Source organism: Phaethon aethereus, assembly GCF_964289735.1.
Source record: "Phaethon aethereus genome assembly, chromosome: 5".
Lineage (NCBI taxonomy): Eukaryota > Metazoa > Chordata > Aves > Phaethontiformes > Phaethontidae > Phaethon > Phaethon aethereus.
The window spans coordinates 50394511-50408108 of record NC_138579.1 but is presented as its reverse complement, the minus strand read 5'-3'; the positions used below and the strand labels follow the sequence as shown (position 1 = coordinate 50408108).

Below are 13598 nucleotides of genomic sequence, written 5' to 3'. Positions count from 1 at the left end.
AACCTCCCCTGGCACAACTTGAGGCCATTTCCTCTTGTCCTATCACTAGTTACTTGGGAGAAGAAACCAACACCCACGTCACCATAACCCCCTTTCAGGTAGTTGTAGAGAGTGATAAGGTCTCCGCTCAGCCTCCTCTTCTACAGACTGAACAACCCCAGTTCCCTCAGCCGCTCCTCATCAGACTTGTGCTCCAGACCCCTCACCAGCTTCGTTGCCCTTCTTTGGACACGCTGCAGCAACTCAACGTCCTTCTTGTAGTGAGGGGCCCAAAACTGAACATAGTATTCAAGGTGCGGCCTCACCAGTGCCAAGTATATTGCCTGTGGTAAAAGTATTTAAGATTGGATGTACAGCTTTTGAGATGCTTTGGACAAGCAGTCATCAATACTATTGGACTCCTACCTATGCTGTGAATAATGGTTGTCTTCTCATACACCATAGAGTCTGGATCTAATCTGGTACTTCATCTTCTTCATTGTTTTCTGCTACCTGTGTAAAGGAACATGCCTTGCAGTTTACACTGAGTAGACACACTGTAGATAGAATAACCTCAGTTTATCAATGAACAAAAGCAATTGAAGGAAGGGTTCACGCCTTGATTATTATCATTTGCATTGACATCTATGCTATAGAAGAAAGTAGACTGTCAAGCAAAAATGACATTAGGAAAGTTGCTCATTATTCACATAGAATGTGACGATGCAAATATGCATGAATTGCATTTTGGGTTTTCTAGGAAAACAGTTATTATACGGCATCTTTTATTTCAAATAGATGGTACGGACACCCGTTTCTAATATTTGGAGAAGACTGGTCTATTTTTCCCTTTCTGCATGTGGAGCTCCCATTAAAACTAAGATAAACATGAGTCATGCTCCTCTCTTCACTGGGAATAATAGGCTACTCCAATTAAGTATGCTTTGTAGTTGTGATTCTAGTCTGGAGTTGCAAACACTTTTTTCTCTTGATGGAAAGGTGGGACAGGAACAAAGTTAATTCACATTGTTTTGAAGCATCCTGATCTTTCCCCATTTTCTCCATGCACATGATTATTCTTATTTGTATTATTACTATTACTGTTATTATTTTTATTATTGTTATTACTTTTTTCTTAGCATTTCCTGTCAAAAAAAGATGATAAACAAATGTTTATTTTTCCTCTAATTTTACTCAGTCACAGACTTTCCTTGGATTATACTATCTTCCCATTGTGCCTGTTGCATTGTGTAGGCAGTATCTTTCCAACATAAAGATTAATGTCATCTCAGAGCCTCTAGCCCTTATGCCTTTCATTCAGTGTCTGTAGTGAATTGTATGAGGCGCTCCCTTCCCATAGGCTTTGCATGTACTACTTGTTCAGGTTCCCAGGCTGAAAGCCAGAAAACAAATTGCACAACATAACTATGGCACCTAAAATATTTTTTATTTTATTTTATTCATTATTTTTATCCTTATACTGCTTGTCATTGAAAAGTACTTCTATGTGCAAACCTTTACAGTATTATTAAATTAAAATATGTCTAAAGTCATCTTTCAACATTAAATAAGCTTTCTGCTGTACATATTGAAACTCTGACATGGGTTGGCAGTAAGATGCTTTTGTGTGAGCATGAGCTCAGCAAGAGGAAGCCTTTCAAAATGGAGGAAAATACTGTCAAGACGAATGAACAGGGAATGAGAAGTTTATTCATGTGAGCTCTTATATAATGTCTATTTGATGCATCTCTATCTGCCCCAGTAGGCTAAGTAAGAAGAGCTTAAAGATTATCTTTCACGGAGTATTTAACAGCATGATGTTTTTCTAGTTCAGAATACCTGTGCAGCTCACTTAGGTTTATGATCTCGGGTAGATCATGCAACATCAAACCAATGCAAGCTTTCTGCTTTTGTCTTACTAATAATAGGAACATGTTTCTTGAACTAGTTCTGAAACTGTGGATTGACATATATATTCATTTAAAAGGATTCACTGTGAAGAAATCACAATGACATAATTAAGGAACCTTATGATCATAAAGGCTCTGATTATACGCCATTTCATCTTTTAAAAATTCTGTTATGAATGAAATATTTTGTTTCCAAATACATTTGAATATTCAGTTAGTTTTGCAGTAATGTGGCTTTCAAGACTTTCGCAATGTATTTACATCTTCTGCATGTTATTGTTAATGGTATGTTAAAAGTGCTAGATACTTCACAAAAACACGTTGTATTGCTATTTTTGGAACGGCTGAAGATTTGGCTTGTGTCTCAGGCCAAAGAAGGAAAGTGTGAAGAAGGTGATTGAAAGTGCTAGCTTGCTTTCTGAATGATTTGGTAGCTGCTACTTGTTGCTGGTTTGCATTGAACACGCTATACTTGAAAAGAAATAATTTCCAGGTCTTCGGTGAATCATTAAGTCCAACAATTTATATTTCCTTTTTTCCTTTTCTTTCGATAAAAGAATTCAATGTAAGTTGCAGATACGGAGGAGTTTTTCATGTTGAGAAAAATGGTCGCTACAGTCTCACGCGATCTGAAGCCGTCGAACTCTGCAGAGCTCTCAATAGTACCTTGTCAACATTAGAGCAGTTGAAGAAGGCTCATGAACTTGGATTTGAAACTTGCAGGTAGAAAAGTTCTTGAAAATATATTTTGACAAGTACATCCATCCATGCTATTGTGTAATAATTACGGTTGACTTCATATACCTGTTAATTAGATGGCTGTATCAGTCCTCAACTGAGTTATATTCTGTGATGAACAAAACATCTTTGTGCATGTGTATGTTTGCTCTAGGTTTGGTAATAAATAAGTCCTTGACTGTATATACATTTTACCAATTATCTTTAAAAAATCATAACCTCTTACAGATAAAATCTAAAGATAAGAAAAGATTCACAGTATAATAAGCTAATTAGGAAGATGTTCAGATCATACTGTGTCACTGACTAATTGGTAAGATAAGTATGTGAAAAGTATTTATGATCTGATGTAAGGTCATTGACTGAAGATGTACAGTATAGGGAACTCCGTCTTGTCAAGAAACAGTAAAAAGCAGCAAGTGGTATTGTGAGGGATGAACTCCTGACATCCCAGTGAAAAAATGGCCATGGTATTAGTGCATTCTTATAATCTGTGAATGGAGAAGTTTCAGACAACAGCCATGAAAATGGTTAAAAACCCCAAACCCGCATTGTCAAATGACTTAATTACCCTCTGTAATTAATGATGTATATAGCAACAAATGCGGATAATACAGACTCTTCAGTTTAGCAAAAAATAATAAGACAGAGAGACTGGAAGTTATTCACAGAAAATTTCGGATTAAAAAAATTGAGTAGTAATATAACAAAATACGTAAGTATAATAATTATTGGCTGAAACAACTTACAAGGTTTGTAGTAGATTCTGTGTCACACCAAATTTTCATCAAGATGAAATATTTTCCTCAAGGATGCCCTCTGTTCAAACAGTATTCAAGTCAGGACAGTCCTATGGTTTGTAAATATGTCAGACTAGATGATCATGTGATCTAGCTTTACAAAACATGTAACAAACTTATTATACAAGTCATCCTAAACATCATATGCAGAAAAGAGACTGAACTCAGGAGCTGTATATTTGAAGTTTGTTTGGGTTTTGTTTTTTGTTTTTTAAATTAAATAACATATTCATGTTGGAAAACCATTATAGAGTTGAAATAAATTTCAGTAGATTTTCAACTTTATTACAATCTAAAATAAACAGCAAATACGGAGAAATGGGATTTATCTTCTAACTGACTGGAGTAGAAATGTTCAGTGGACATTTCTCCAAAATTTTAAGACTTTCATTCTGGAACCATTAGAAATAGTACTAGCATCAATACTGTTTGCAACTATTTCCTGTGAATTATTTAATTTCAGTTTATTTGGTGGTGCTTTACTTTTTTAATGCCTAATACATGAATGTTCTTTTCCACTGGCTTGCAAGCCTATGAGAATTGAATAAAGCTCTTTTCAAATTAATAGTATCCACACGAAGTAATTTGTAATCATGGAAACATACATGTGCATTGCCTTGAAAACATTCTTATACATATAAATGTCATGCACTGCCGTTGATGACAGCACATGGCATGTTCATTTTCACAAGCATTATGCCCTGCATAGTGGTGAAGGAGGTGGACAGTAATTCCAGGGAGCAATGGATGGACAATTCTTAGAAGATTCTTCCATAAGAAGTGGGAATGTTGTTTAAAATAGTACCACATAAAAACTAGAGGCAATTCTTTACTCTGAGGGAAGTATGACATACTCTGTGTAACATAGTAGGCATGTTCTTTCTCTAACATTAGCATATGAACATACTTAGCATTCTGAATTGTCCAGCACTACACAATATGTAGAGACTAAGGATCAATTCCTATCTAAACGCCTAGGGGTAGAGGTTTCTAGCACTAGCAGTTATGGGTATTCTGTAATGTGGAAACTCCTTTCTGAAGTTAAAATATAAAAATAATTGAAAGAAGGAGTAAAGGGAACTGTTTCTTGCCATTGGGAGCTGTAGTTTTTCATTAATGTTACAATTCTCCATAATTCACAGTTTAGCAGAGGACAGACTTAGATATGTAAGGCATGTAGTTAGGATTCCTTTCTCCCTTCTGGACAGCCCTCCCACCTTCTTACTTTCATTTGTTGATCCTGTGCTAGAAGTTCCTGTCAGTAAAGCTAGGCTCTTATCAAGCTTGAGTAGTTGAGAAGAATTATTCTGCATATAATCATCAAAATAATATGAGGAATGGTAAGTGAATAAAATGATTGAACAGACCATAACACAAGTAGGTGATTAATGGATTATACAGTGTCAACATCATAGGTTCAGTTGGAAGTGTGAGTAAAGCAGTATATAATTCCACCGACAAGAGAGTTTCAGAATTGCAAGCATCTGCACATAAGACATGTAACTGGAATGGGGCTCACAGATAAAAAACTGCAAAGGTATGAAATTTACTTCTCCCTGATAAATTGTACTCTCAAGAAGTAAAACAAAACACAAACCAAATCCCCGTTCTTTCTACCATTCTATCACACCTCCCAGCTAAATACATTGGCATTAATCAGGTGGTACACGATTGCAAAATAGTAATAATGCATTGTGCATTATGTAGCTCTGTTAACCACAGTCTTCACTGAAATATGTGAGCTCTGTACACAATAGCTATATTGTTCAACTGAAAGGTACAGTAAGAATTTGTGGATGAATGAGTGTTGTATCTGAATATTTTACTAAGCTGTCAGCTTTAGCAGAAAGTGATGTGTCTTACAATCATTCTCTAAATTTGCTCACATACTATAAATTGAGCCCCCAACATTTCTGTGTGAAATGTCACTTGGCAGTACGTTATGCTCAAAACAATGAAAATATGACTCCCTGAAGAGAAAAGAAACCAGTCTTTAGTGTCAGGTAATACAACCTCACACTGAATAAAAAGTGCGCTTGCTTCCCAGTCCCTCACTTTCACTGCCTTGTTCTGGAAGTGATTGTCCTAGCTAATAAGATGCTCATTTAATTAAAATGGGTTTAGCTCTAGAAATTATATGCAAAATGGTGTTCAGTGCCTGGAGACTGATATAGCTGAATATGAGAAAGGAACACCCTTCATATACAAAAAGTATGCATAAATGCAAACGTGTGTACTTTTTAAAAATAATTTAAGATGAAAATAATGGTTTCTTCATAGCTTCCTCATGTTTGAGGTATCTAGAACATTTATTCTATCTTCTATAATATGTAATATGTTGGTTCCTCCTCTGTTCTTAACAGGTATGGTTTTGTAGTGGGGAATATTGTTATCCCACGAATCAATCCCTATCATCTTTGTGCAGCAAATCATACTGGCATTTACAAACTTTCAGCAAACACAACTGGTCGATATGATGCATACTGTTACAATATGACTGGTATGTATATGCTTTTATGACATATTTTAGATATAGATTAACTAACAATAACATGTAATCTCATATTTAAGGTACTGGACTGAAGGTTTCTGTATTACATATCATCTATTTTTCAGCTGAGAAGAAATACATTTTGTCAGCCTCTAGAAGTGTATCTATAAGACCAGCAATGAATTTGACCCATTTTGTCATTAGTGTGTTTTGAACTAAACCATTTTCTGCCCTTGGTACTAACTTACTAGCTTCAAAATGGTTCATTATAATGGCTTAGTGCAGTGAACCACTGCAGCAGTGAATCTGAAAGACATAACTGTTGTAGGCGATGGTGCTTAGCTCTTCTGTTCATGCACACATGATATTCTATAGTGAACAACAGTTATTTGTGTTAAGGGATGCTAGGACTGGCTGCCGTCTGCAGCAGCTCCAAGGCCCAGGGTGGCCATCCCAGGCCCATGGACGTGGCTTCTGCTCTCCTGTTTGCTGGTTCATACAGTATTTGCTCTAAGGCAAATCTCCATTCAGACATTAGGCAATTAGATAGCAATGCAGGTCAGAAGCAGACCGCTTTCTTCTAAGGTTTTGAACTTTTTAATAGTTGGAAATACTTTACTAAATTATTAGGAAAATGTAGATAATCTTGTGACAGTTGCAGAACACAGTATTTGAAGATACAATCTGGACTAACTTGAAGTGTCTTTAATTTCAGTAGATTATTACATTTACAGTGGAAATGGACAGATCTTACAGAAAGCTGTAGGCAAAACTCATTGATGATTTGAGTGGCAGTAACATTTTTAAATTTTGTTCTTGGTGGTCATATCATTAAAAATCACCTTTGTATTGTCGTAGTATCAGGTTATCTGCCATCCCCTATCACCCACGGATGACTCTTCTGCTACAGCGATGTTCATCACCACCAGAGTTTATAACTCCTCCCAAGTCTTACTCTCTTCCAGCACTATAAGCGTGTGGCTCACACACTGGCCCTGAGCGTGGCACTGCAGCCCACTGAAGCAAGGAGTGCTCACCAGACCAGGGCACACACTGCCTGTGCAGAGCCCTCCATGGAGGGGATGGGGTCCCTCTGGATAAAAACGATTAGAGCTGCCACTGACATCACGACAATGGGGCTGTCTACATTGAAACTGGGTTATAAGGCTATTTTAACTAAAGTTGATTGCAAGAGTTTTCTGGAATGGTTATGGAAATGGAGAATCTTGTTAATGGACAGAACAATCTTGAAGTGTCCCACCATCTGGGAAGGAGCAAAAAGGGAACGTAGGTAAACCAGTGAATAACGTTTAGTTTGGAAATTTGTTTTCAATTGTCCATATCTGAAGCTGACATTTTGTGATTATGTACAATTAATACGGGTATACATGACTTTTTTCTCAGTTTTCTCAAATTGATATTTTCTCTTTTTGTTCTTTTACAGAAACAAGGGACAAAGCATGTGAGCCAATTGAAAGACTAGATACTTCTTTCCTCAATAATCAGGGTGAAATAGGTACTGTATTGATTAGAAAGACCTGCCACTTGTTTAATTTTTAGGATCTGGTTATCTCTTTTTACATAAACAATTGCTAATGTTAAAAATCAAGCCAAACATAAGAAAAAGTAGTCAAGAAATGTTCAACAGCAATTCAAGCAATTAGTCACTTGTCTTCTTCTAAATCCTGTGGACCTTCATTTGTCTCAAGGTGCTACCAAACATTTTTATATAGGTATTTTACATTTTTTAGCACCGCGGATCTGCTAATGTTTCTTTGACATATAGGACTTTGCATAAGATAGTAACCCTTCTACTTCTCATTTGAGCTGCTGGTTAGAAAAGCAGCTGGAAGTGGAAAGAACCTCTTATAATAAATTATTTGTCCCAACTGTAAAATTCTGATTGACTTTACAGAGGCCAAGGTTTTATGTTCAAAATCAAACTGTCTGATTAAAATATCAAAATATTTGATGCAGAGTAGGCCCTATATGTTTCACAAATAAATACATTAGCATATATACATTAGACATAGTTTAGTGATGTATGATCTAGGCAGAGTAGATAGGATGGCAAAAATGGATGAACTGATATAAATCCACAACTGTTTATCTTTTTGTTATAGGACTTAAATTGTTTAGCATTACTGAAATATAACTATGTATGTCCTTGATATTATCAACTGCTTCACTTCCTCTTTCCAACAGTCATTGACAATGCAGATGGCTCACGTTACAATGCAGATGGTACACGTCATAGCGGAGAGTCTTCAACCTCAGGTGCGGATGATGAAAATGTAGGTAGTGGATCAACACATGACACAACTCCCATGGATACCTCCATCAGGAGATCCAGCCCCTCATATTATGGAAGTGCTACTCCAGCATCACAGCTGCCAGATCATTCTTCTGGAGGGGGTGAAAAAGAAATTCCTAGAAAACATTCTGGTAAGGACAGTAAATTGCCACTATATCCTCTTTAAAATAACTGAGCGAAGGAATACATTTGCTAGTTAAAGTATATCATGAGGCAATGAGAAGCACCATCTCTACTTTGTATCCTGGAGAAATAAAAGGAGAATGTGTATCTGATAGAAAACAGAAGCATTCTGAATTTCTAAGGATTTTTTTGATTGCACAGGAGTACAAAGCATCCACACATCATCATAGTTTCCCACATAAACTTTCCCAGGATGTTGAGAATACATGGTTCTAAGAATTTGCTCTTGTTCTTATTAAAATATTTATTTCATTAAAGGCTCAAAAACATATCTAGCAGTGAACACAAAAAGGTTAGTGAGGTTGAGGATATGGGTATATAGAGATAAGGATAACATTCTTATCTGTTCTCTAAAAAGATGAATTGACATTAAGTAATAACAAGGAGGAGTTTACAGTACAAGTGATTTCGCTTTGCACAATACAGGGGTTTTTTTAGGACATCTTCTTAATACAGTATATTAAAGAATACACAGAGATATAAAAATGTCAAATTAAAATGTTATTAATATCTTCTTCCTTTAGGTGGTAAAGCCAAGTTCTATTTTCATTAAGCCCTACCAAATACAAATGCCATACTCATTTCTAGGGCATTCTGCAGGGTGGAAAATTAATTAATTATAGTGCCTTTCCTGTATCTTGCTTTCCTGTGAAAGTGGCATGTTTTTTAGTTCATCTTTTTTGTTGCTTGTGTGGCTAAAATTATCAGAGGTCTGAAAGACTAGCTCCCATTGAATCTAAGGGATACAGATATAATACAGATAAGTACAGTAAAGTTTACTGTGTGATCTCTGACTACAGGCTTTTTATGAAATCACCACTAACGTACCTATGAAGGATACCAGCAGTTTGCATCATTATCCTTAACAAATACTGAAATAAAAAAAATAATTGAGCAGAAGCATTAGGATTATAAAATGACTTTTCACTGCTGGTATACTCATGACATGTTATGCTTGTTTTTCCATGTAGCTAGCATCATGAAAGGTAAAACCTAACATTCTCTTCCTAAGGAACTAGGATGAGAGCAATTCTTGAACGTGTATGCCATGTGTTTCAATTGCTTTCCATGACAACTCTTATCAATTCTGCTTACATGCAGAGTTCACAGTTTTGGACTAAATCTCAGAATATATCTCAGTAAAGAGGGGAATACAAATAACTTCACCCATTGCTCTAGAGCGGGTCCAAAGGAGGGTCACAAAAAAGATCAGAAAGATGGAACACCTCTTCTGTGATGGCTGAGAAAGTTGGGTTATTCAGCCTAGAGAAGGCTCTGGGGAGACCTTACTGCAGCATTTCAGGGCTTAAAGGGGTCTTATAAGATGGGGACAGACATTCTAGCAGGGCCTGTTGTGATAGGACAAGGGGTAACAGTTTTAAACTAAAAGATTTGGACTAGATAATAAGGAATAATTTTTCACAACGTGGGTGATGAAACACTGTCACAGGTTTCCCAGAGAGGTGGTAGGTGCCCATCCCTGGAATCATTCAAGGTCAGGTTGGATGGGGCTCTGAGGGACCTGATCTAATTGAAGATGTCCCTGCTCATTGCAGGGGGTTTGGACTAGATGACCTTGAAAGGACCCTTCCAATACAAACTGTTCTATGATTATATGGTATACATGTACAATTAGAGCTTGAACCACATGAACAGATCATTGCCAGAATGTTCATTATCACTGTAATACATACTCCTCTTGAAATAATCTGTTTTGGTGATATCCCTACTATGTTAGTAAAGTAAGACTATTTGAGATTGAATTATATGAAGAACCTAGTCTGTATCTTTCTTCCTCTTGGACCAGTAAATGAAGGAATGAAACTAGCAGCATAGAATAATTGAAGTAGTCATGAGTACTGAGTTGCCATTCAGCTAATAGTAATGATTCATCCATCACCATACAGATGATGAAGTTTCTCCTGTATCACCTGACATCTCTTTGGTGACGGCAGCTGATGATTCCCCTGAAAAAGATGGTGGACAGTATCCTGCGAGTACTAGTAAGATTCATGTATTATAATAACTATATCAAATATAGATTGCATTAAAACTGCTTTCTTCTTCCAGCAGGGCGTTCTGGTAAGTGGTGAAGTATACATCATCTCAGTTTTGGAAAGGCATTGAAAGACAGTACTTTCCAGGCTGGTTAAGTCAGAAATAAACTTCACTCTCTGAGACAAGGGGAGCAAAAACATTTACTGTATGTTTACGTCAATGCTTATACATCAGTTCAGAAAGATTGTTGGTTTGTGTTTCCCACTGCTTTTTTATCACACCTGTTTACGCTATGAGGCACCACAAATTAGTGCAACCAACTATCACTCGAATGTATTTCTGAGGTAGAAAAGGACATTTTTGACAATTTGTGATGAAAGTGTGTGTGATTCTAATATGTTTGTGGTTATGAATGTGGGTAATCCACATCAAAACCATGGCCTTGCTCACCAAAGCACTGCTTTAAGTGGCAGTTCCAATTGCCAAGCCACTTGTGTACTGCAAAAACTGATTTCATCTTTGTTGTTTGCAAAATGCATGAGAAAAAAATGGAGCCTGTGGTGGCTCCACAGGCTTTGAGGGCTCAAAAGAACAGTAGTGATTTTCTCTGCTTTGTCCTTAAACAGCTGTAATGAATGGGAAAACTGCTTGTGATGTTTGTATCAAATACGTAGTGCACAGCTGCTACAGCAAATAAAAAACTTTTAAAGTCATCTTACACATTTTAAAGTGGAACTGTACATATCTAGTTCGTAAGTTTAGAGCGGTAAAGATCTTTGCCCCAGAAAATAAAGTGAACCTAAAGGGAGAACATTTTAATTATACTATAGGACACTACAGAGGTGTCTTATAGTAAAGATTGAACTGCTAGAAATGAAAGTTTCTTCCTTCTGACTCTTTTTTGCCACCATGGAAGCCTGTGATAGTGAGGAATTTGCTTGTTTGTTGGTTGCTGATAGATGGTCAAATGGTCTATGTGACTTGGAGGGACAGTGCCCTCGTTACTGGTTTTAGTTATCACAGGATAGAATAAGGATGACTGTATGTTTTACACAGTTAGCAAAAGCTTTACTGAAAGGCAGAAATCATTCAACCAAGCATTTTATCTCACAGGATGTGAAGGTTAGTAAAACTTTATAACTACATAGATCGAAAAAAGAAATATGTTGATATTCCTCCAAGCCTTGAAAGCAAGTAGAGAATTTTCTGGTGCTTGTTTCAAGTGAAATATTTTGCTACATGGTATTGCCTGTAAGCGGGGGGAATCCTGCCTGGTAACAGCGGGGACTTTGTCTGGTTGACTCGGGTGGTAGTTTTTCCTTCATATTTATTTGCTTTTGTATGCATGTGTGACTTAGTGCTTCCTTGTACAGACGATTCTGTACCCATTGCAAAAACATGTGCATTGTTTCTAGGCAAGAAAGATTTCGGTTTTACTTGTACTACTTGATTACCTAATATATTGATCCTAAATACGTATGTCCCTTCCTGTTGCTAACAGTTCTATCTCATGGGCATGACTATTTTACAGAGGGAAAACTAGAGGTACTTAAGATTTTAAAAGATAAAAATAGCTATAGAGCTATGTAACCAAAGGTGTCAATACTGATATATGTGTATCACAGAAGTGATAGCATTGTCATGAATGCTTATTGGTTTAGGGTTGATAGATTTATTCTCTGGAAAAAAAAAGGTTATGAAAGTACTGCACCTGGACTTTTCTGATAGCTTTAGCTATTACTCAGCAACATCACTTTAAAGCCAAACAGACCTATTTCATTTAATTTTACTGCATTACAAATGAATAATTTAGCATTCCTTTCAGAAATTAAGTGTAAGTTATGCATCTCCTTGAAGAAGTTATCAAATATTCAGTAGCATAGGAGAAAGTTACATAGATAACAAACAAAAAAGAAGATAAAGCCATGCCCCAGTGTCTGCTATTTGCATTGTGCAACAGTACAGGCTCGTTGGAATATCCCCGGCCACAACTGAATTTCCCAGAGAAAAATCCCAGACAGCAAAGTAGAAAATAAAGAAATAAGTGAAGAAATCTATTTGGCATATATCTTCAGACAGGTGGCTAAAAATATATCTATCTAATTCTATGGTGTGTGAAAGTGAGAAACAAAACTGGTGACTCTCCATCTATACTACACACCATTTGTAAACTTTTGGTGAAAAGGCATCTAGCTTGATCAAAACACTTCTTTGCTATGGGTTTGAAGTGAGCGATTGCCACAGCTCCTTGTTCTTCAGATGATTCCCTTTCATTATTGCTCTGGCTTTGGACATTATTGGTGATGTTCTTCATAAGTTCACAGTACAGATTAATACACTGCCAGCACTTTACCATTGACTTTCTCTTCTGGCTGAAATGAGTTTTTCTCTTTGTTATTAATAAATTATGATTCATCTGTAGATGAGCCATGTATCAGATGTCAAAAAATGTTAATCGATGAGACACTTCCCTAAGTTATCAGAGCTAGTTACTCAAACAGTAACTGCAACTGATTTTGTTCATCCATATATAATAGACATCTTTATGATCTGGTGGATTTTCCTTTTATTTGGTTTGGAGCAGTCCCTGAAAAAAATCTCACCAATGAAAAAAGTCTTACATCCATACTTCGGCTAATCTGACAGTAAAGCATCTGCATTGGTATTTTGTATGTGGAAGGAAGACAAGAATATATATTCATCACTTAAGAAAATGAGCTGTGGAAAGTAGGTAGACGTGAGATCACTTTGCTGCAATTACAGCAAGTCAGATGGCAATTATTTAGTTATTCCGTTATTGTTTTGTTAAGCAATTTTTTGGCATTACCATTTTGTTCACAGTTCCATCCCAAAGCTCCAAATCTGAGACTACCTGGGTTTTGATGGTCCATTGCTGAGAGATCAGATTTTAAATGTCCAGGTTTCCCATTTTCTGACACCAATGTCAGAGTAGTACTAGTAGTAGTAATTTTAGGGAGCAGTTAGTGACTGTGGGAAGAGACAATATTTATTCAATCAAGGACAGCATCTCAGAAAGGCAAAATCTGTTAGGTTTTGCTGCCAAAATAGCTACACTTTGAAAAAATGCCGTTCTGAGTTTAAGACCATACACTTTGTACACTTTGCAGCTTACAGGTAAGCAAAACATAACTACTGCAGACTGAAGAACATCAGTTTATCCTGTT

General features: G+C 36.5%; 1 protein-coding gene across 1 annotated transcript in view; it reads left to right on the top strand.

Moving 5' to 3' along the window:
- CD44 (CD44 molecule (IN blood group)) overlaps positions 1-13598 on the top strand; it is a gene marked incomplete at both ends in the record, with an annotated part of 57232 nt that overhangs the window by 22372 nt on the left and 21262 nt on the right. The window contains 5 exons of the mRNA XM_081999865.1: positions 2447-2612; positions 5791-5927; positions 7363-7434; positions 8124-8363; positions 10323-10418. Of these exons, the coding sequence (XP_081855991.1) occupies positions 2447-2612; positions 5791-5927; positions 7363-7434; positions 8124-8363; positions 10323-10418 (711 nt within the window). The remainder of the gene's footprint in view (positions 1-2446; positions 2613-5790; positions 5928-7362; positions 7435-8123; positions 8364-10322; positions 10419-13598) is intronic.